We start from the raw sequence: 25,096 nt of genomic DNA on the forward strand, positions 1-25,096 counted from the left end.
TATATAATTCTCTCACAGGGATCAGCACAAAAACAACAAAAGCATCACTACATCAGTCATCAGTGATGGTACTCTGATGTACCATCACTGATGTAGTGATGTGACCTGAAGTCAAGGACTTAGTAATTTAACTCTTGACCTAAACCTAGAAGCCAAGTGGTGCATGTTGTATGTTTTATACAGAATCTGACCTTTGCTGGGTCACATCTTGAGAATAAAAACTACCCTGGGTGAAAACTTCATCCAGGAATATTTATTCATTTCACTGAGAATCAGAATGAAACTTTATGCAGGTGGAACAGTGGCTTATTGGTTAGCTGGTATAAATCTTGAATCCCATGTTGCCTGCACACACTGATAGTTGATGTGTGGAAATTTCAGAGTACAGATGATGGGTTCAAGGTGACTTGTACGGCAAAAGTGTTTTCAGTGGTTTGGATGACTAGAAAATATCTTTTTTCCCCCTAGTTTTTGTCATTGGCAGCCAGGTGAGAAGTATCTGTACTTTTTTATTTGAAAGAATTAATTATTTTTAGCAAATAAAAAGCAGAATTCAACAATATCCATAAAATTACAGTAAACATAACATTTGTATGTTAATTTAATATGTTTGTAAATTTCTTTAGGTATTTGAAACTTTAGGCAATCCTGTTTTGCTGATGCACTTATTTTCTGTTCTAGATATGAATTCATGAAATTTTGTCATATTTCTATATATTCTTATGTCATAAAACTTAAATATATTTTTTGCTAAGTCTGATCAAGACAAAAGTGGAAATGTGGAAAGTGAAATAAAAAAAAAAGAAATGCTTTTAACTCCATCAAATGTGGAAATAAAAGCATCCCATCACAATTCTTCATTGTAGTTCTTCCTGTGTATCCTGAGCCAATACCTGAAGTTTTTTTGCTATGCAGTAAATAAATGATTTAGGGGAAACCTGATTGCATGCATTGAGATGTTCACCTCATAGAAAGGGCAACTGACAATACAGTCATGTTCCTGAAGCAGGGAAACTGACTTGGTTCGGTGAGCGCTACAGAGATGTGGTGCACCTTGGCTCTGCAACATTCCAGGGATGATGGATATTTCCTGTTTCAGGAATAAATGCAGATTCGCCAAACTTCCAGGAACTGTCAAGCAAAAAGTGTGAGCTTTTTCCTCTCTTTGCAGTTGGCTGCTGCCTTCTTGGTGAGTCAGGGGGGAACATCCACTAAGTGTATCATTTTAGTCTGCTTGATTTTGAACAGTGATGCATTACAGCCCACATTTTATTTAATCAGTTGCTCCATTTAGATGCACACTCTTAGATTTCTAATAAAAGAAATTGAATTTATTGAGTCTCTTCTTTTCACAGAAAAAGTCTTGAAGTCCTGGGAGGTAAGTTGGTAAAATGGATTAATCAACCATACAATGCAATATTTATTCTCTTTTTAAGCCCAAGTTATTAACAGAAACTCATTGTATGAGTTGAATAAGAAATTTGTTTTCCTTAGGTGCTTTTTTTCTGTTTAAAGCCTGAAATTACTCTGCAGTAGTTCTGTTTTTTGTTTTTTTCAGCTAAAAGATCTGGTGGAGATGTCTCTGTGTCTTTGGTCAGTTCATAAATATCATTAGTGCAAAACAGTAGTCATATTTCAACATGTTTATATTCCAAAAATTTTGTGACCTCCACCAGTTCCTCTCTTTTTCATTAAAAGGCTTATCTCGCTCATCTATAATTGAATGGAAATAAGGAATGGGCACTATGTCAGATAGCACAAATGATACCATGTAATTAAGGCTCTGGAAAGATAAGGGGGGGTAATGAATTGATGACTTCAGTATTAAAAAGGGACAGGTCAGTGGTGATTTTTCACATCTCAGCTTCAAGCTAAGAGTGGGAATGTTCACTTAGTGATGGATTGAGCATAACTATGCAATCTGGCAGCAAGTGGTGTCACTGGAACTGTTCATTAAAGATGCAATCCTTCACATTTTCTCTTTAACCTTCCTTTTGGAAGATGGGTAGGATATATGGGCAGAAAAATTGGGGCCTGCTTTTTCCAAATTTAAAACGGAAACAATGAGCATGAGAAATATAAGGAACGAAAAAGTATCTGATAGGAACAATCAAAGGCAACAGTAAAAGGAGGAGAGGTAATTAGTCCTCCTTAACTTAAGAGCCTTGTCAAGTGTTTATATCTCTAAACAGAACCGCATTAAGTACATCTTGCGTCCCACACCAGTCTCTGTTCAGACTGTTTCTCTTTCCTGTGCTAGTATGGCCCTGCCATTTTTATTTCACTATCAACTGGCACCGCTTAACGAGTGGCACTCTCTTCTGGATGACGGTCACACCACAACACTGACAAGAAGGTCTAAGATGACATTAGTAAATCCACTTCAACTTGCTTGCCGAGATAAAAATTACGTCTAAAAGTTGTTCATATTACTGCTATTATTTACAGTTTTCCACATTCTTTCAAATAATGCTGTGCACAGATTACATAAGGCACAGTTTGCATATTATTTCTTTTACTCCTTTAGAAAGTTTTTAGAGTGTGAGTATGCTGCTCTTATGTGCAGTGTGTTTTAAAAGTAGTTTGCCCATACTGTCAAGCACATCTCTACAGTTTTTGCTGCCTTTATTGTATATCTCTGTGCTTCCATTCGCCTATCACTCTAATGCTAATAAACCTGACTTTCTCCAGTGAGGGACATTAAAGGATATTTTTATTCCATTTCTATTTTCAAGCCAATACTTGACAGCAGGATCACAGTCAGATGTTGGGATCTTTTTATGTTTAGGCCACCCTGTCATTGAACATGCCAGATTTGGAAATGTTTGCTGCCTTTTGGAGAGTTTAGAATGAAAGAAGAGATCTATGTCCTGTAAAAAAAAGTCATCACCTGCGCTAATCATGAATCATGAATTACCATGACGCTTAAGACATTATCTAAATGTCACCTCCACAATGACTTTGTCAACATTTTTATCTTTTATGTTTTGTGTATTGAATGTGATCTCTTATCTTTTTTTTTTTAAATCCAGGTAAAGCAAATTGAATTAATTTTCACATGAAAGGTGCTGGGCAATTAAACTTGCCTCGTTTTTGTTTTAAAATAGTGGCTAAACCCTGTTGGCATGACATCAACTCTAGTCTTTAAATAAATAAATAATGACAACTGAGGGCAAGAAGGCTAGAAAAAAATGCAATGCATTTCCTTTATTCTTTAAGAAAGCGCAATTTGCATTGGCAAACTTTTTTAAAACATTGGAGTTTGGCCACAAAGATCATCTCCAACAAACAGCTTTCTGATGGCTCGATTACAACACAAATCTTCCTCCTACTAATCACACTGAACACCTGGTAGGTGGTAAAAGAGTTCCCCCGTCCAGGATTTACATTCCTCAGCTCAGAACATGTTGAAATGCAACAAAACAATCGTGCCTTGTGTTCTCTCCAATGAGACAACAAGCTGCACAGAGCTGAACTCCAGTTCACTGTACTGTTGCTGTCTTGTAGGTACGATTTCAAAGCATTACAAACACCTGGTTTCCTTTTATTTTGAAGGCACATAATTAACATAAATTCCCTACTAGGCTCTTTATTACGTGAAACAGAACAGGCGTTAAAAATGCAGACATGCTTTTCATTCTGGCGGTGGAGAACAAGACAGAATGAAGCTTGCGTTCAAGCTGAGTGACCCGCTTTAGCGAAAACTGAATTAGTTAATCGTGGTCCATAATTCAAAGACCCCGACTGCATCAAGGCCAGACATATGGAGGTGCATGGTCCAGTAGGTTTTACTTAAAAGCATATTCAAGCAGACAGGCATTCACAAAAAGTAGTGGCTATGAACACTTCCAGCATTTAGTCAAGTAAATACGGCTCAGTCCATTTCTTTCTTTCCATATTTCTTTTTCGCACTTTCCCTGCACACTCAATATTTATTTGCTCGTCCATATATCTGAGATAAATATGTCATCCATTTCCTAATGTTGATAAAGATCTGAGTTAAAGTCAAGTCATCAGATGAGGTGCTGCAGACTTAATCTTAAGCATTATGGTGAGATTTGTTTAGTTACCTGTACACTGTTCTTTTAAACATTTTTAAAAGACAATTAAAGCTGCTGGGAAGATGATTCTCATCTTTTTCACAGTGATGATGAATATAAAGTCACTTTTAGTTGGATAAAGATTTTTATTTTTTTTTGTAATATCCAGTAATGTCATATCTGTCAATAAGTTGGGACATTGTCACTTTTAATATACACTTAATTGTGTAATACACAAAACATCAAAATAAGTTACTTTTGCAGTGACATCAGTGTTTTTTTTAAATTGCCAGACCATGTGGATGTGAAAAGTCAAAGATTTATCCACTGTCTAAAGTATCCCACATGGTCACATCCTTATTAACTCAACAACCTCACTATAAAAACAGTAAGTTTATATATTTATATATGACCTTGTTGCAGGTGATTTTATTTTCGCAGCTTTTTTCTCCAAGTTAGCCCGAGTGATTTGTACGGGACAATAAACAGAAGCATTGTTATTTCCAAGAGGCATCTTAATATGTAAACCTGTCTTTTTCAAATTGCAAATGCAGATGTGCCATTTGCAGCAGGATCTTAAATTATAAATAAACCCTCTTCCTCTACAAGCTGAGATGTGTGGGAGATGCAGCAGCCGCACGTCCCCACAAGGAAAGGCAGCAGGTAAAGTGCCAGAGCTACTGCATGTTAAACTTTTTTTCTTTTTAACTCTGGTTTCTAATTTTGTTTATGTTGCCCTTTTTAAAAACCTTATTATTTAGCACAGGCTGACTTTAATATTAAAAATAAAACATTTTCGAGAGATGGTTTCATGTTTTTGTCTCATTTTCAGGTAGAGACAAACAATTCTAGTTGGCAAATTTACATCCCTTTAAAAACAAAATCTAATATTAATACGTCGAATCAGGATTCAGGATTATGTCACATGCAGGATTCAGCTGTTATTAAACACATTAATGCTTATTTGTTCGTTCGTCATTTGACTGAAACATAGTGAACGAGCTTGTTTTGGTTCCTCCCTTCACTGAACAAGATGGCTCTGACCCGACTGAGCCATGTTGCATGAATAGAAAGAAAAAAAAAAGTTCTGTATTATGCATGCAGAGCACATTGCTCCACTAAAACAGTACTTGCAAAAGCACCGCAATAAATTTGTAGAAGACTCTGAGGCTTATGATAATAAGGGATTGTGCTATGGAATCGTATATACTGTTTATTGTGATTGATGATGTGCAATTTGAATATATTCACTGTATCAGTGCGACTCCATTTTCAAGCTGCCAGCTGCCGACTGAAAATGGAAGTCATCCAGCGGGTTATTTATGCACGCTGAGCTGCTGCTGGAGCAAACGGACAGAAAGAGAGAGACGGTAAATTAATAACAAAACTGACAGAAACATACTCATAGTAGTGATTTCTTTTCTTTTTTTTATTTTTTATAGCAGGATAATCATTTCTGGGATTGTGATTAATTCAAAACGACAGGCACGGGGAAAACATGGCTGTCTCTAAATTCTCCAAACTCCTACCTGCTGAACTTTCTACCTCTGTTGGCCCCAAGTGAGTTTTGCTTACAATAAAGTAGATAAAAATGGCTTTGCCACAATAGTGACGGATCCCTCTCCTCAGCACAAAAACTTCTGTTGCCCCCACAGGAGCAGGGATTCATTGAAAGCTTTTCAGAAATGAAAGAGTTCATGAAGACAAGCCTTTTCCTACACATTCTCCTGTTGTACTCCTCGCACTTGCTCGCTCACGCACACACACACGCACACACACCGCAGCTCTCGTGTATGACTTTATTCTCTCTCCGTCTTCCAAGTTTTTTTTTTCTTGTTCGGTTCATGAACTCGGTGAATGAGTGATTCTGAAACTGAGAAACTCTCGTATCAAAGCTGTCAAGCATTTTTCTGTTTAGATGCATCATAGCTGATGCAAATATAAACACATTTTGTATTGTCTGGGACAGCCTCTGTTGTCACGGAGCTGGGAGTACGCAGGGTGTTATGGGAAACAAGCTCGATATCACCAAACACTAAAAGCAGAATAAAAGCAATAGTTTTATTAAGTTAAACAACACATGGTCTGCACATTTCGGCAAAATGTGTTGGTGCCTTGAGTGACAGTCATGCAGTAAATCCAAAGATTTAAGCTGTTCAGCTGCTGAAAGCATTTTAGAAAAGTTTTAATAGAAATTTTGCAAACTGCTTCTGGATATTTGCAATATTATTTTGTGGCACTGTTGTGATTTCAATAAAAGCCACAATAAGACTTTTTTAGGTAAATGTATGGCTGTGACTGCATGGTACAACAAACACAGAGTCATAAATACTGCTCTTTTTAACATATCCATACATATACATACACTTCTTTAGGACCCCAGTCACATAGTGTAACATAGTGACTTGTATCACTAAACTGTTCACAGTATCTGCATTTTTATCATATTTTCAAATCTATTGGTATTTGTGTTTAGCAAACAATGGAGAAAATAATCCCATCCTATTATTGCTGTTGTAAATTGTGACAATGAATAAAAATTCTAATTATAAGAAATTTATCGCGATAAACAATTCGATAAATGCTCAGCCCTACATTAAATAGATATTTTAAAATGAGATAAGTTAAAAAGCAACTTTTTAAAGTAGGGCTTTCCAGGTCCCATTTATATTTGAAAACAAGTGAGGATAAAGCTATCGAGGTCAGCGATAGTACATTTAGCTCACCTGATGTTATTTAAAAACATATTTCAGATTGTTACGACAGAGAAGAACTTCAAACATCCTGATCAACATGAGCTTGGAATAATTTTCTGAAACGAGAAATCCATGAAATTGCGCTGCAAAATCACTCAGTTTGCTCTCAAAATTACTTTTGGGTAGACAAACACAGTGAATATAAAAACTGTTTTAACGTGAACAATTTAAATAGAAGTCTAAATTGGCCAAACGTGCCACAATGAGAAGCAAACTGTGCATCCGTCCGTCCAAAGGGCATGAATATGGCTGGAGGAAAGAAATCTCCTCGTCAGTTTCATGGTCCAGACATGCTGCCTGAGTCTATCTCTAGGAACAATTTGAAGCAGATGGTGTAAAAATGTCTGCTGTCATTTTATTTATTTTCATTTTTTATACGACACATTTCAGCCATTGTCTGCCCAAATGCTCACCGCCTTTTATTCCTATACATAAACGGTTAGGACCTTTTAATAACCCGGCGGTCCTTACAACTTAGTGTTGCATTTCGGGATTCAATAGCATAAAGCAAATTAGGCATGCTAATATTTAACTCCAACACTCAATATCTGTATTGTAAATGGGACGCACTTTTTATTTAGCAACAATTTTGATGCGGGCAGAATTACAGCTCCCTGGAAACCTAATTTGCTTTACCAAATTGGATCCATCTACAGTACACATTACGTCCAGGAGATAGGGCAGCTGAAATGAGGACATTAGAAAATAAAACGTCCAAGAGACCGGCCAGTTCAGGTAATTTAAGCAGCACCGACTGTGGTCCGGAGCAGTCTAGCCTTTAATGCATTCTGGCCATGAAGGACTGAGAGGAGACCCCTGGGACAAAACTAATAGTTGCTGCTGGAAGACTTTAAGCACATAAAGAATCTCCACTCCTCTAAGTGACTGGTGGGGGGGGAAAAATGGATTACTTTTCTTTAAACTTCCACAAATGCCATTAAATAACCAGCTTGAACTCCGCAAACTTCCTTCTGACATTTGCCTGACCCTGGTGGCGTGCCTCACCTCTCCGTGGCACTCTCACCTGCTCACCACCAACACTATATGACAGCTCACTTGAAAATCAAAGCACGCCGCCTCAACAGCCAGTCTTTGAGGAGAAAATGCTGCCTCTCTTCCCAATTACCATGTTTTTTCTTTACGCCTCCAACCCCCATGTCCTTACTCTTGACACACACAAAAAAAAAAAAACAGCTTGCTTTTCCCAGAGCAATGTCACGCGTGTGAATGATAAGCCGAAGCTCGGCTGCTCGTGACAGGCGCCTGCGACGCCGCTCGACCGATTTCTGATCTTTCAGGTGTCGCAAACTGACACTTTTGCTCACCCTTATTCAACCTCTACTTAGCTTACAACTTCTCCGTCTTGTTTTCCATTTCCCCCACCTAACCTGTTTTCATTCACAGTGTGCTACTTATTCACTTTTAAAGGCGTTTTGAGACCAACTTCCACCTACATCTTTCTACATGTCTCTCTCTGCACTTGTCTACACTGATTCACTGCACGAATAAGAAGGCCACAGGGTTGGCCTGTAATATCAGTACAGCGCTGCGTAATGAGTTGGTGATGATAAGAATGATGGCTGATGACATTTTACTGGCTTAATAAAGCATAAAGAAGCTCTGGAAGTCTCAGCTTCTCCAGCTTTTCTGTCATCCTGTGTCTCAGTAAACTTTTAAGCTAAAAGTTACAGTTGACACCTTGCCTAGTTAATGTGTAACATATAGCTGAAGGGACCTTTAAATGGGCTGGTGCTAAAAACATAAAAATACCAAGGATAGGTGAAATTAAAACAAGCTACGTTGAAACAGAGTTTTATTCATCTTAAAGGGGACGTAGTATGCAAAATATTTCTTCCTGTACATTTTTGTACTTCCATTTTGGTCTTCACTGCTTCAAAAAACACTCTGAATGCTACAAAACACACGCAGGAGTTGTTTTGGCAATTAGTAAATGCTTTTTTGGGAATTGGAAAATGAGCCATTTCAAAAACCTCACAATTACTGCCCCGCTGCCTCGATACCCCAGTCAGAGTTGCTAAAATTATTTCTATTTGCAAAATGCCAGAATGAATAAACTTGGATGCCAGAGAACATCACGACTGTGGATTACGGGGGTGGCAGCATCATGCTGTGTGGGTGTTTAACTGTGGGAGGGATTGTTGGAATGGAAATTTTAAAGCAGCCTGAAAGTTAAGGCTCGGGCACAAGTGGTTCTTCCAAATAGACGACGACTTTAAACCAAAATCCAAATTGGCTTAAGGGGAATAAAGTCAATTTGATTTACAATGGCCAAAACAAAACCGTGTTTTCAGTTCTCTGGTAGGTTTGTAGGCAGAGGTGAAAAGGGTTTAACCAAATACAGTAGCTAATCTTAAGTGACTAAAAATTATTTTATTTTGACATCATGTAAAATGCGGAGTAGTAGTAGAGAAAGTAGAGATTTACCTTACATTGTAGTTTGTCTTTACATTCTTGGAGGACTTTGCCTTTTATCTAGTCCCTTATCAATCCTTGTATGCAGAAAGCATTACCCAAATGGATTTTCTGGGTGAGAGAGTTAGGTTACGAGGAGAAAGAAAGAGGGAATAAAAAAAGAGAAGAAGCCTTTCTATTAATCACAAATCAGTTTTTTTTCTCAGGAGACAAGACCACTCAGTGGGAAGAAGAATATTTTTCCCTCCTCCTTTTATCTCCTTTCTGTTCAATACATTTTCTTTCTTTGGTTCTTCTCGGGATTTCTTTTTTTTTTTTTTCAGGCTCTAAACGCCAAGCCAATAAACCGAGAAACAAAATCCCCTCTAGTCTCACTCTGTCCTTTCCTTCTCAAACAGACTGAATGTTCAGTATTCTAATAAAAATCACAGCTTAGATGGTCACATCTGAGAGAGCAAGCAAGCGCACGCGCGCTCAAACACGCAGACACGCAGCCAGCCCACGTCTGGTAGCGTATGTGGGCTGTCTTTTATATTTCCAGAGTCAGTTTAGTGTAACCCACCGTTCCATGCCTCAGCACTCACTGTGACTATTAGTGGGATCTCTCAGGGCTGAATAAGCAGTGGGATTGTTCAAGTTGAATAACAACATGGAGAACTTCGCAGAAATATGACTTCAGACCTAGTCAGAGAAAATCACAGCGGCATGGTGGGGGGAAGAAAGCTGTCACTTTGACGAGGAAAGAGCAGGGAAAGTCAAAGGAAGGAGTTCTTTATGAGGAAGGATGGCGGCGTAGAGGGTTCGTTTGCCATCGTTCGCTGATCTTTTTGGGGCTAATTATTATCCTGTTGAGACATGCAGTGTTGGAATGGTTAATGCTCTGTGAACTCTGACAGGGACACACACATTCGCTTGTTAAAAGGTACGCTTGGTGTAAAAACCCAGAGACGTTCGTACAGAGATTAATGGTCCACAGCAATTCATTAAAGTTTGTTCTCGCATTATAATTTACTAACAAGTTATGTACAATGACTTTTCTCACTGTCGTTATTTAAAGTACTTTCATTCTTTAAAATAAAAGTACTTCCTTATTGATATAAGACATGAACTGGTATTGAATTATTTCTACTATTTTAGACTATTTAGAGTTGAACCTTTATTCACAACCTTGTTCATTTAAAATTACCCACTGTGGCTAATAGTGCAATTTTTTAAATGGTTTATTGAATTTTCTTAAAACTGTAGGGATGGTAAATTTCATTTGCTTGTGAACGATAATTAAATTTTGCATTACATACAGCAATGATTGCAAAATGGAAGGAATTTGATGTTAGTGTTCATTTCAGCAATCAGAGACATGAGATTTAACTTGGCTTAAAAAGACTAGGAGAAATTACTGTGGTATCTTCGTAGACTTGCACCTCAAAGACCTGGAACTTGACATTGACATGGGGCATAAAACTTTAAGCTTGACTTAGACTTACGTCTGAATTATGATTTTGGGTGGGGCATTTTTTTTCCACATTTGTTTTCTGTTTTCTTTTTGGCGTTAGTTTGCAGATTTTTTTTTTTAAAACTCCTTTGTGATTCTTGAATTGGGAAGGTGTGCTAACTGAGAAAATGTTCAAGACTTCATTTTGACCTGCCCCTTAAAAGACCTAAAATATCTTTAGACTTGGATCTTAAACAGTTGAGACCAGATTTATTTTTGCCACTCAAACATTAAGACGTATTTGGACTTGTGGCGAAGAGCTGAAACCTGACTTGCTGTGACTTGACTTAGATTTGATATCTAACTTTGAGATGAAGCAAAAGACATTAAGCTCATTTACATAACATGCAAACATTCTCTTATCTCTTCCAGATAAGTCTTCAGCAGCGGCCTACACCTCAATGGTATCAGGACTAAGACACACACACACACACAAACACGCACGTCCTCAAGCACACAAACATCAGTCCTAACCTCATTTTGTCTTTTTTTTTTTTTGCCACAGGAAAACTGTAAAAAATACTCCGCAAGCACACGCTTGGAAGGCAACTATTTTTAGTTCTGTGGTTCTCGTGTAAAAAGAATACAGGAATTGTAGGTGAGCATGAGTGCTGCATGTGATATTTCAGTTTTCCACCCTAAGTCCCAATCGGAGTGAGTCAGTCGGGGCAGGAAGTTGAGCGGATAATGATCCTGCTGATAATAGAGGAGTGGTGTCTGACTAAATGAGGCTGGATATGAACAGTGCTGCAGGCTGTTCTTTTGCACCCTCCCCACATTCACAGATCTCACAGCTCTCGAGGTACAATGTGTGTGATAAAAAAAAAAAAAAAAAAAAAAAAAAAAAATTGTGTCATGAACAGATGAACAGCAACACATTTTTCCTTACCTCTCTCTTCCTTCTATGTGCCTGTGTAGGTGATGGTGTATGTGCACACCTCTGCTCTCCCAGTTAATTAGGAATCATCCCAGCTTTGCACCGGTTGTACAGGAAGGCAGTCGGGAACATGGAGTGGTTTTTTTCTCTCACCTGTGATAAGTGTCGCATTGGTGGCAACACAAATCCACTGGCAGTGCTGAGTTAATGAACTACAGAAGGGCTTCTGAGACACACTTTTTTATTTTGGTAAATGCTACCCAACAGCATTTACATAAAAACTTCCTTTTAATCAAATCAGTCAAAATATTTCAGAGATTCATAGAAACACCATCTATAATTAGACTTTATTAATCAAGTGTATCTGTGTTAAAAAGAAGAGACAGATTACATATTTTAAGATTGTAGAAGACAGACCATTACCATCCATTTGATAAAGATGTGCAACCAATTATTCAATTATTAAGAAAAAGTAGTAAATTCGGGACATTTTAGAAGATTGTTGGACCGACTTAATTGAGCTTATTGGTCTATAAATCTCACTCCAATCCTTCACATAAACACTGAATTAAATAAGGGAAGAGATCAACCATTAAATAAATGAAACTTTTATGATGAGCTAATGATTTGGCTCTGACTGTCAAGTAGTGGACATCCAGGCCGGTTCATGTGTAGAACCAGTGGTGAACTGGTTCTGGCTGGAAAAGCCCTACAAGTTTGGCTGCCGTGCGAGACTTTGTACAGGAAAGTGGTAATAATCTCCATGACAACTTGTTGCACAGCATATGTTGTAGCAGAAATGCTCCAACACCGGATATGAATGGTTGACATTATGTACTTTCTCCACATCTTATTTCTAAATCTTCCTTATTGGCATCACTCTAAATTGTTTGCATATTTTAGTAACATAAACGGATGTGAACATGCTTACAAACCAAACTGGAGCCGATATTAAAATCAGACAAAGCTGAAGAATAAAATGGGGAGGGAGGGGATTTATAAATAGAAAGCTGGCTGGAAAAACCCAGCAGCTTCTTTGCAAGTCTGACGTCATCTTGAAGCTCTCTTTAATATTTCATTCAAGTGTCGTGAAATTAAAAGGTTCAAGGAGAAAAAGAAAAAGGCAAGGAAGGAGGGAGAGGAGAGATGAAGAGAGCAGCTAGCAATAAACAGCAGCACCACCTATCTTTTTTTTTGGAATCGCAAAGTTCACGTGAGGACGTTTTGTCCGAAAGTAAGAGGCTCTTGATTGGTGTTATCAAACCGAAAGAGAAGAGGCGTGCTAACAAATTCCAAGTGTCGCAGCAGAATAAAGAGTGTGAGCAAGTTGCAGCAATTTGCATCACATTTTCTGAAACCGTGCACTTTAAATTCCAGCTTTATACTGTAATTGATATCCAATAGAGAATGCCCTCCACAGCAGATAGGAGATTCAGTATGACAGAGGCTTTTTAGTGGAGCTGAACTCCTCCCTGCTCGTTTGGCCACTACAAAGCAGAACAGTGACCTCCTGTGGAGCTTCCAAGACAATGCAGAGCCCCATGGTGACGTCACTGTAAAGTAAGTGCTGAAACTGTCTGAGGAGAAACAAAACGAGAAGACGGTGTAGATTTCACTGCGAGGGGTTTGAAATCAGATTAATCTGCCTTTAAAGGTAATTCCATTTTTATAATGCGATGGCCGTGACACTGCACTATTTAAGAGGCGCTGTACATTTAGATCCGCGCCCATCCGGTTCAGACTCATACCCGTATCACATCAGGCATGTCACACGGAGGTAATTTGTTTTACACACTTCAGAGAGTGGATGACATGACAGGTCCCAGGTGTGAAAGGGCGCATGTTGAACTTGACACTTTGCTGGCAGGTGATTAGCAGACAGTCAGACCTTGCTGCCCCCCATCAGACATTATTACACACAGGGCCCCATCTCCTGAACACATAATTATAAGAGTCATATGAATGTCCTTCATATGTCTGCAGGGGCGGCTGAAGCCTTCAACGGGGAAAACTCGGTGCACTGACATTCTTTTCAATCAGTTCCGACTTGGGCGTTGCCTGGAGGACTTGACGTTCTTAAGCAACCGTATTTAAAACCCGGCCTGTCTTGTATAATGTGGTGTGAAATCACTAATGAATCAGCCAATCAATAACCCGGTTGGTGTGTTAGGACACTCTTTCTGCATCCTGTCAGGCCTGTCACGGCGGCAAAGCTAACTCAGACAAAAAAAAGCAAAGACCCCAGACACCCACACCTGCATCCACACCCCGCCGAGCATTTTATCTCGCTAAAAAGACTCCGACAAGAAGGAGGAGGTCAATGAAATCTGCAGCCCACAGACACAGCATCACTCCGGAGGAGCAGACACAGATTACAACCCATGTGTGGGGAAACCTTTACAATCGTTTACACCTAATGAAAAGAAACGATTAAACACGTGAACTGCCTCTATGAGACTTAAATAAACCCAAAACTAATTTGAGGCAGTCCTTAAGCTCCTAACCTGGGTTTTATTTTGCATTGTCCTCGGTATTACAGTAACAGGATTGTGAAAACGGTGGCTCCAGTTACAACTATCCTCCGGCGATGAAGAGACCGGTGGGGGCTAGCATTAATTTCTAAGGCCTTATGTCTCATTTGCATAATTACTATAAATCATTAAAGGAATGCTCTGCTCCACAATGAAGTGGAAAGTGGAAAAGGCTGAGGTGGCTACATGCTATAGCACTGACTTAGTTTGCAATGTGATGGTTACATATAACACTGAGGTTCTTTAAGGAATAATGAGAAAAAAAACTATTTCTTCACAGTGATGGAAAACTAGTTGAGACAGTTTGATTTACATTTTGTAATGTTTCTGCAACAACTTCCATGTATTTTACGGTGACACGCTGACACAAAGTTAGTTCAAATATGTGGTTTTTAAATCAATTTTACAAAATTAGAAAGTAGTCCTTAGAAACCACCTAGTCTGTAAATACAGACTACCTGCATATTACATACAGTGGTTCTATAAAAGCTCTGGAGGTTTGTCTCACAAAAAATAGAAAATAAACAGCATTATGAATAGCAAAGACCAAGCTGGGTTGGGAGTAGAGGAAGTTCAGAGAAGGGCTAGTTTACAAAAAAAACATTATAACCAAGCATCTGAGAATCGTTTGTACTACACAACTTCAAATTAACCAGAAGATGTTAGAGAACTTAAATTGACAGCTTGATCCGTGAAGAAGTTGAGAAGATCCACAACTATTAGCTGTGCGATTTGGTCATTTTGAAAGACTGGGAAGAGGAAAGCCCTTTTTGAAAGAAAGACATAAGAAGTCTAGATTGTAGTTTGACACCAGCCACGTCTAGAACACAAGACAAAAAGAGTGCTGTGACCAGGTAAGACTAAGATGAAACATTTTGACCTATGTGCCAAAAGCTAGGTGGAGGAAAACATTTTAAAAACACTTGAGACTTGGGAAAGATTCACCTTCTGATGAGGCACAGCAACTCTAGGCCAAGCTTTAGAATGGCCCAGTCAAAGTTCAGACCAAAATCCAATTGCGAGCAAGACGTGAAAATTGCTCTTTACAGCTGCTATATCTGTGCAAAAGAAAAAAGGGTCTAAAATTATTATTTTTTGCCTCTTCTGTAAATGTGTGAACCCAAAACATTGCAGTGATTGTTGGAAGAAAAGGTGGTTGTGCAAAATGTTGACCTGGGTAAACTTAATATATAAGCACAGGACACTTTTGATGTGGATTATATCAATTCAAGTGTAAATTTGCCTGGTGTAGAGGAAGAGTAAGCGCCACAAGTAGAGAAGCTGTAGTCCTCAATGCAACCGTCCCAGGTTCGATTGCTGACTCTCAGACCTTTGGTGCATGTCTTCCCCCATTTCCTATCTGGTTATTGTCAATAAAGCTCTCTAAAGTAATACATAAATAAATAAATAAATAAATAACGTATATATTGATATTTTACATAATATCCCTGTAAAGCACATCAAAATTTGGAGTTGCATCATCACAAATTGTGAAAAATGTTCAAGGGGTATGAATAATTTTACAAGGCTGTATTTGATTCATATTAAGAGAACACTGTAAGAGCCCAAACTAAAAATTTCCATTTGTCTTCCTGACAGGGAAAGGTTCACCATGGGGATAACGTACTGTAAATACAATAGAACAGGGGCACAGTGAGCCTGAGGCAAAGTCACTGTTCTATTTCGGTGACACAAACCTACATGCTTCCCTACTTTCTTCCATTTACAGTAATAAAATGTTGTATTTTATTATTTTTTTTAAGGCTGCACAGATTAGAAATATGTGTGCTCGTTGATGGAGCAACAATTTGTTCCCCACACTGGATTAGAAGGGGGTAAAACCAGCGTGACAGGTTAAATGCTTCGGCAGAGGGTACAAGCAGCGCAGCCTGCTGGCTCAGTAATCTGCTGAACCTCTAATGCATTGTATAGTGATGAATGAGAGGCGGCTGCAGAAAAGTCAGTGGGTTATTTCAGGACAGCTCCGCGCAGACCCGGAGGTTAACCTGAGGACCTAAATGTGTAGCACAATCCCACTGAATGTCTCGTATCTCTGTGCCAAACACAAAAAGAGAGAGGTGGTGGGGGGGCATACAGTAACCTTGCGAAAGTTTCCTAAACTTTGCCTAACCTATTTTATCTCTCCTGCCAGGCTTCCACAGCTGCAGCCACTGTAGCAGCTGCCTGACCTGATAAAGCCAAGAGAACAGTGGGAGGGTGAGCGAGTTATAAAGAGACGGACTGAAACACAGCGAGTGGGCGAGGGGCCCAGAGAGAGAGCAAGAGAGAGAGAGCAATATCCTTTATGAAGAAGACGGGAAAATGAGACATTAACTATAAAAAGAGGAAGGCCAGAAATAAGCTCTAACATGTCAGAAAAGGGAAGGAGGGGAGAAGGAGAGTTGATGGAAATGGGAGGAGGAGACGCACAGCAGCTGGCAGACAGAAGAGACGACCCCACTTCTGCTCGGTCCGGTCTCAAGGCACCTTAGCAGGACAGATGGGCTCATTTGGACCTCTGTGCCCTTCACCAGTCATCACACATGTACACTGGTGCATCAGTCATTCGTCTGTGGGCTTCTGAAGAGCTCTGGGAAATATAAATGCTATGAAGAGTATACGTTGCTGAGTTCTCAGTGGGGGATTTGACGAAGTACTGGTTCAAAGAGTAATCCTAGAATTTAAATGCGGTTTAGAATCAAACTCTGGATCTGAAATAATATTAACCATACACTGTCTTCTTTGAACGCCTAAGAGTTTGTCTGACCCTTGTCCACTGTTGCTTTTGAAAAGATGTCTCTCAAGAATGTTTGAAAGCAGATTTAAATTTAAAGTTCAATACTTTTTCTGCAAAACTCAGGCACTCTTGTGTGTTTACCTTGTTTAACTATCCTATATAGCAGCGGTCCCCAACCTTTTTATTACCGCAGACCGGTCAAGACTTGGAAAATTTTGTTGCGGCCCAGGGGGTGGGGGTGGAGGGTGGGGGGCACATGAGGAGGTGTTCCCGCAAATCCTGAATATGCCCAATTTGGGTTGTCTTGGAGTTTTTTTCGCAGCCTGTGGGGTTTTCCCTGACTGGGAACGAGAATACGACCTGCTGAATGTGACAGGTAGCCAATCAAAAAGCGAGGTGACGTAAGAACAGAGGGGAATCCCAAACAGCTGACATATCGCGCAACTGGGTCCGGTGGATATCGGAGATGATATGTGGAAATGTTTATTATTAAATCTAAAGATCATTATTATGTTTATTCAGTTAAAAATGTTAACTAATGAAAATACATATTCTCCTCCAAATTATAGTGCAGCAAATAGAGCGGCTGCTCCCGTCGTCTTTCATCCACCGCCTTTTCTTTTTGTTGCGTCTTTTATCTCTTAAAATGACTCCACAAACTATCACTATTGCTTCTTCATATTCATCCGTATTCTAAATTCCCACTATGTTTGGGGTTTTACTGGATTATCCTCTGTAATCGGAATGTTCGTGACTGGAATCGGTTCGTGTTGCTCCTGCCTTGGACACACGAACCGATCGAACCTGTTGTACTTTTATCAGCTCTGTGGTCACAGAGGTTTGGAGAATCGGCCAACAATTCTTAAATCTTGCCGTCTAAACCAGACTTAAGGCTCACAAGCTCTACTCCTCTTCTCTCGACCACTGCCCAAACGCTCTGACTCTGGTCGCTATGGTAACGTTTATATATCCCTTCAAAATAAGATACAGATGTGCCACAAAAACAAACATTTTACTTTCGTGAAAATTTTAACTCACGATATTGACTAATGGGAGCCCTGAGCTTGTTTCTCTGCAACGAGATGGTCCCATCTGGGAGTGATGGGAGACGATGACACCTGAAGTGTTGCTTATATCCACAGCCTGCTTGGTCTCTACATGGTGAAGCAGTTTGAAGCTTCATTGCCTCATTAGCAGCTGGTCGCCGCATGTTACGCAGAGCGGCTTGTAACGTGGGACTCACCTACCGGTCTGGGATAAATCCATTCTCCTGTCTCTTCTCTGGGCCTTTTCCCCTTTGCAAAGAAACTTTACAAAGACATCTGATCTGTTTCTTACTCATGTTGATGTTTGTGGGCTCAATGTTGGCACGCAAGTAACCGAGAGAATCCGGTTAAAGGATTTTCAAAATAAAAGATCCTCGAGACTCAAATAATACATAAAACAGAAATATTTCACTATTTCTTGCGCGGCCCGGTATGTGCCACATACCGGGCACAAGTACCGGTCCACGGACCGGGGGTTGGGGACCACTGCTAGATAGGACAATTTCTGGCACATTTACTAACCTTCTGAAGACTGATGGGTCTTACGGGGACCAGAGTTCGGTCCTAATACAGTGGACTCCCTTGTTTAGGCTCAGGGTTTAGGTTTAGAGGTCTGATGTGCATTAGATTTTAATCTTTTTAGATTAGGGTTTGGGTTAGGCATAAATGCAATTTGAAAAATGAATGGAAGTCAACACAAAGTTCTCAGTTTTCATAGAAGCACAAGGATGTGTGTGTGTGTGTGTGTGTGTGTGTGTGTGTGTGTGCCCAGTACCTTTACTTTGCCAAGAGGGAAATCTAGACATTTTTTCATTGATACTCTCTGGCTCATTTTGAGGAACCCTTAGATGTTCTAAGAATACAGTTTTTCCAGTGATGATGCTTTTCTCCATCATGTTGGTCTGCACAAAACAACGTTTTAATTACCTCTGCCTTTCCTGTGGACAACATGGCGACTGGATTGACGGGTTCCCCAAACAATGCCTTTTTTGTTTTTAGCACTTACAACTGGCTGTTTGTGAAATGATCTGCCAGCCCAAGCATGCACAGGGAGATCATGCAAAATCCGGGCAGAAAGACCCCAGGCTGGAATTCCAACACGAGATCTTCTTGTTGCAAGGCAACCGTGCTAAAAAAAAAAAAACTGCCTAAAAATAAACACTCAGTTCCAACAAAGCACAAAACTGCCTTTGATGACCTGAAGTAATATCACTGAAAATATTTTACGCTGACTCCATGATGGAGTCAGCGTTGTTAACGCTATTTCGTTGGAGCAGAGCAGTCCTGGGTTGGAATCCTGGCCACCTCAAGCATGGATTCTTTTCCAATACTCGGGCTTCGCTAAACCATCAAGAGATATGCATGATGGGTATAAGTTTGAGAGAAAATGTCTGTGTATTTTTTGTCCCTTGTCTCTCTGTGTTGACCTGTGACAGACTGATGGCCTGTACATGGAGTACCTCAAGTCTATTGACGACCTGACTTTAGTCACCAGCTCCTTGATAACCCACATGAACGAGCAGGTATAGACAGTTAACGGATGTCTTCAGCTCTTATGGCTTTTCCATGATTTAATTCCTTTTATATTCCAAACAAAACAGGAGAGGAAATTAAACTGAGTTATGCATTCACATACACAAAGTAGAAAAGAAAAGTTTAATGCTTTTTTTCCTCTTTAGGTCTTGAATTTCCTGTTTTCTGAATAATGTCAACCATGCTGCTCCTTTCGAACAATCTGCTGACAGAACACAAACCAGCCATTACGAGACAAGGCCTCCCTCTAGTGTCATAACACGGCTATTACACCCCAGATGTACGATCAGCACCAAAGCAATGGACAGCTCCCATACTCGCAATGCAAAATGTAGAATGAAATCCTAAAAACAAACTGGATTTAAAACTAATGTCCAGACTCCAAGCATCTCGGAGCGTCCTCTCCGGATTCTCATTCCTCATGCAATTTAGAGGCAACGCTGCTGGAAAAAAAAAAAAAACATTTACCTCACCCCCAAACACAGTTTGATTGATGCCTCATAATAAAAGGGCATTTGTCTTCTAGACAGTGTAAAATTGAAGCTGCAGTGGCCTGTGTGTCCGTGCGCCTCTCGCCTGTGCATGTGTGCGTGTTGGTGGTCTGGCTGGCTGTGCCGACGTGGTACGGTATGATGAAACAATAAAATTTAGACAGCTGATTCATATCTGAGCATAAAGGCCAGAGTTTTGTTAGGTTCCCCCTTTAATGAAACTCATAATTCTGCCTCCCTCAGTGGTGCTATTTACAGCGCGCAGGGATCGATCACAAAGAGAGATATCCAAGTTACAGCGTGAGAAATCAGTTTTGCACCCGAAAGTCTGATGTTGATCAAAGAAACAAACAAAAAGTCCCTTCATACAGACACTAGCACACATGCTTTCCAAAAGTATTCATACCTCTTTAACATTTGCACATTTTGTACTGTAATAAATGTAACAAATTTTCTTGCTGATTCTAACAGGACTTGAACCAGTAATGCCCTGTATTCAGATCACCTCATCTTCTTATAATTTTCTCCTCAGTCTTGCTGCAGAGTTGACCTGAGTTCAAGGTTCAAATAATCAGAAGTTGTAAAACACACTTGTCAAACAGGATGGCTGCCATGAGTGTGTTGACATCAAGCTGACAACTACGGAAACCCAAGAAGTGCATTGGTGTAAAAAAATAAAAAAAAATAAAAATAATCCAGATTTTCCAAAAATTAAATCTTTAAATAAAACCGATTTATGACCCAAATCTAGTGCAAACATTTTTAAATAATCCGTTTTTCTTCTAATGTATAAGTTATGCACTACTTTGTGTTGGACTATCACTAAAAAATTCTGAGAAAAAATACAGGAAAGTTTGTCTTTGGAACAAGTCAAGATGTGAAAAAAGCAAACAAACCGAGTGTACATATTTTTTCCAAGACACTGTTTTAGGCTCTGTTATACAGTCTGCTTTTGTCAACGACTGGCATTGAAGTCACAAAGGTTACAAATCCAATCACTTTAGAGATGGTTTCTGCATCTTTGTGTGTCATGGAAAGAGAGAAAAAAAATATGACCCCATTGCTGGTGAGTGCTTGTGTTTGTGCCTGTGCACACTGAGGATGAATAGCTGGCTCAACAGAAATGAAACTGGGAGAAATTCAAACACGGGGGAGCCGAGAGCGCCCTCCGAAAGCATTACTGTAAAGAAATATTTCAACGAGAAGAAAGGGAGAAACAGACAGAGAGTGACAGTTTGCGAAGCGAGGCAGAGTTCATATCGGACTATTGTAATCCATCAACTGTATGGAAGGGGAAAAAAAACTGAATCACTCAATATGGAAAGAAAAGCTGAGCCTCCCTTTGATACAGAGAGAGGGAGAGAAAGAGAGAGAGAGGAAAAGAGGGAGAGAGAGATGCAGAGAGAGAGAGAGAGAGATCTACAGGATCAGCACATTCAACCAGTCTGTTTTTCATCTTCCCCTCCTCTCGTCTGCTCCATCTCCTTTGACCTTAGGGTCCTAATGCACTCATACAATTCACTCTGACTTTCTCTCAGTGATGATCATCTGCCCCTGTCAGCAGGTCCAAGTCACTGAGCTAAGCAATTCCCTGCCTTCCCAAAGGATCTCAACTAGAACCACTGTCTGTTATATTATATAGATATATAGGGAGCTCTATATATCTATATACCGTAAGAACGTGTGTGCAGCATAAACAATCCTGGATGACTTTATGAACTGTACACCCACTGGGTATCTGACAGCACATACCTATTTCTGCTGTTCGCCACTCTCAATTGTCTTCTGTCATAAACGATCTAACCCCTTCGTCATCGACAAGAATCTAAATCAAACAGCAGCAACTGAGCGGACAACTACAGCCCAAATCTCACACTCCTAGCCATCTCTGAGATTTAACCCGCCTGTTGACTTCAGCCTCAGGGATTAGCAGGTAAGTGTACAGACACTTGCCATTCAGCCAGCAGCGTGCAGACAATGCCGGCGTAGAATTATAATGACCACAATGGAGGCGGTGGAGAAAATCCAGAGGATTTATCTACGGTTTCGTGAAGTGGCAGGTGGGGGGAGTCGGTCTGAATGAGAATGGCTGTTGTACAGATTTTTACTGTCGCCGCGTCTTTGCTGGGTGAAAATGTGTGCTTTTGTGAATGTCTTTGATTAAATCCTTTTATATTTACTCTTTGAGAAGGGATTGGATTTGAGTTTGCAATCTGAGAGAATTTTAACTAGAACTTGCTGCCCTCTTCTGGGCAAACTCAATACTACATGAATGGTTTCCCTAGGTAGGACCCAACAACGTTTGAACTCTAAGATCTTCAGACAGGTGTTAGAAACTCATCATTAAAATGAAAATAAAGTTAAAATAGGGTCAGATATTCATCCCACACACACAAAACAGTAGAAGTTCAGACTGTATGCAGTGCCACTGTACTGGTGAATCACATAGAAATTTAAGATGATCCAAATAAAATGCAACATTTACTTATTTAACAAGCGATTATATTGCACCCCACACATGCAATCCATGCCTCATTAGCCAGCTGTGTTTTTATTCTCATTTAACATTTGTAAGTGGAAAAAGTAATTAACTACGGAGTCTTCAACCAGAAGCAGTGTCTGCTTAATAGTCGCTGATGAGGATAAAACGGCAAGACAATCCAAAGTCATATATATTTTAAACAGAACCATCTATTATATTCATCATCAAGGCCAAGCACAAGTTGTGCACCTTATGGAGCAAAAGTTGACATAAACTTAGCAAAAGAAAAACATTCAATATAAGCCCAAACATTGTAATTTGTTTTTTTCTTTAGCAACCTGAAACACAAGTCGTCTGCGTTACCGAGGCAGAGCTGATCAAACCACTTATTTTTCCACCTGTACTCGAAATGCTATTGTCTGCGTAATTGCCCTGGAGACATTTTTCTCCAGGGCAATTGGAGAAAAATTGGAGAAAAATAAACACAAAGTCAGTTCGACTTTGTGTTTATATTGAAATAAAGCAAAAAACATGTAACGTTTTTTCAGCATCTTTTCATGAAACGTTTCCTCCACCGCAAAGAAAACCGAGCAGCAGCGAGCAGAACGTCACATCTGTGCAACTATCTAATACACACACTCACACAGCCGCCATAAACACATGTTGACATGTCATCTGCATGCCCGATATTTTAATGGCGAGTATGTGTGACACTCGGATGACTTACAGGGGTGCTGCCATCTGACAGGGTCATCATGCTGATTGACATGCTCATCTTGTCGGAGGAGGAGAGCGATGGTGGGGAGGGGCTCCGTTTCTCCACTTCCTGTCTCTGCAGAAAGTCTCGCCAAGCCCGCTGGATGCTACGCAGCGAGATGAAGACAAAACGTGACGAAGCACAACAGAGGATTATGATGCAAGCTTCCTGGAAAAGAATTGCACAGCTAAAGGAGCACATTTTCTCATGAGTCGATTACTAACACTTGTAAATTGAGGATTTTCTCACCCGGAGCTGTGACTTTCTAACCTTGCGGGAGTGCAGCAATGAAGACTGAAGACAGTCGACAGTGCAAATATAAAATCTTACGCTTAAGTTATTTTCCGTTTAAGCTTTAAAGGGTTTCATCTATCAACCTGAAATTATGGATGGATGAATCCACAGACAGAGCATGGATAAACATATATTTGGATGGGCTGATTGGCACACATACAGATCTATAAATGGACAAAAACATTGATGACCTGATAAATAAATGAGTGAATAGACAAAATAATGGACATATGGATTGATGAAGGGTGGTTAAAGTGGCTAAATTGACAGATGGATGAATGGATGGATGATCTATTAATGGAAAGACAGACAACAGGATGGATGGACTGATAGGTGGATGAAAACATAAATGGATAGATGAATGGATAGGTGAACCGACTGATCAATGGAAAGTTGGTTCCAAAGACAAACTGATGAATGGATAGTAAATGGAAAGATGACTGGGTAGATCGATGTGCAGTCTGGGTGGAGCAAGGGGTTTTTCAAGACTTAGATATGCGTCATCCTCTACGGAGCAAGAGCTTGACAATACGAATATCTTCTTAAACTTTTTCACACTGTTCCAGAACTGTAAAATACCTAAATAAAATTCTAGATTTTTCCAGATTTACTGAAGATGCAAAAACGCCGATTCAAACTGCATCAGGCTTTCCTTCTGGTCTTTACTGTCACTGGTTAAATTTGATTCTTTCATGCATGTTTGAGAAATCCTTTAATTTCCTGCGGCAAAAATTCAAGTGTGCCTAAAACTTTTGATCCCACAAAGCGCTGCCTATTTCCAGAAAGCTCCTCCTTGGAGTTTCAGTCCCCAGCCAAACTTCTGCCTCACCAGAGCATTCTTACACTGCACTTTCCCCACTCAGCTCCTCCAGACTAGTGGCAGCACCTGATTTAACCTGCTTATTTGAGGAGCTCTTCATACAAGTTACGTCTCAGACCAAAGCTCCTAAGAACAGTTGTAAACGGCATAATGAGAAGTGTTGTTGTGATGAAATTGGAGTGTCAGAAAAAGCAGGAACTTCTTAAAGAGACAGAAGTCCAATTTCAAAGTGTCAAACTATGAAGTCATGTTTGATATATACAGCAATGATGCAACAACAGAAAGTAACATAGTTAACTGATTGTGTGGTAAAATGGCACTATGTTCCTGGAAAATACACAATACCAGCCTTTTGAGGTAAATTTACTTTACATTTTCTTCCATGGTCAGAAAATGACACAATGCAAACATGTGAATGAAAGTGCGTACATTTTTCATGCTGTAATTGAATCTACTGGCTAGCCTTTTGAAACGAATACTTACATCAACACTTTGGTTTCCATAGGTGGCAGGTTGATATTGATGTTGTTGTCCAGGTCCATAGTCAGATGATTACTGGCCGGGAGGGGAGAAAGGACAGTCAAAGGACACAGAAATACAGGTTCAATCTGGGTTAGAGGTAATTAAACAGCGACGACTGGGTCCCAAGAGCAGAAAAACTGTCTGTGTGTTTGTGCCTGTTTTCTCCGCAGAAGCAGAGAGCTCAGTCAATGTATTACATTATGAATGTGTGTGTGTGTGTGTGTGCGTGCGTGTGTGTGTGTGCGTGTGTGCGTGTGTGTGTGCGTGCGTGCGTGTGCGCGTGTG

At 39.8% G+C, this 25,096-nt stretch overlaps 1 protein-coding gene across 2 annotated transcripts in view; it reads right to left on the reverse strand.

Moving 5' to 3' along the window:
• The window catches only part of schip1 (schwannomin interacting protein 1), a 269,246-nt gene that overhangs the window by 160,788 nt on the left and 83,362 nt on the right, over positions 1-25,096 (reverse strand). For both annotated transcript variants that reach the window (XM_017308280.1, XM_008425832.2), the window contains exons 7-8: positions 24,773-24,847; positions 23,146-23,281 (exon numbers count right to left, since the gene is read on the reverse strand). In XM_017308280.1, the coding sequence (XP_017163769.1) occupies positions 23,146-23,281; positions 24,773-24,847 (211 nt within the window). The remainder of the gene's footprint in view (positions 1-23,145; positions 23,282-24,772; positions 24,848-25,096) is intronic.

Source organism: Poecilia reticulata, linkage group LG13, assembly GCF_000633615.1.
Source record: "Poecilia reticulata strain Guanapo linkage group LG13, Guppy_female_1.0+MT, whole genome shotgun sequence".
NCBI lineage: Eukaryota > Metazoa > Chordata > Actinopteri > Cyprinodontiformes > Poeciliidae > Poecilia > Poecilia reticulata.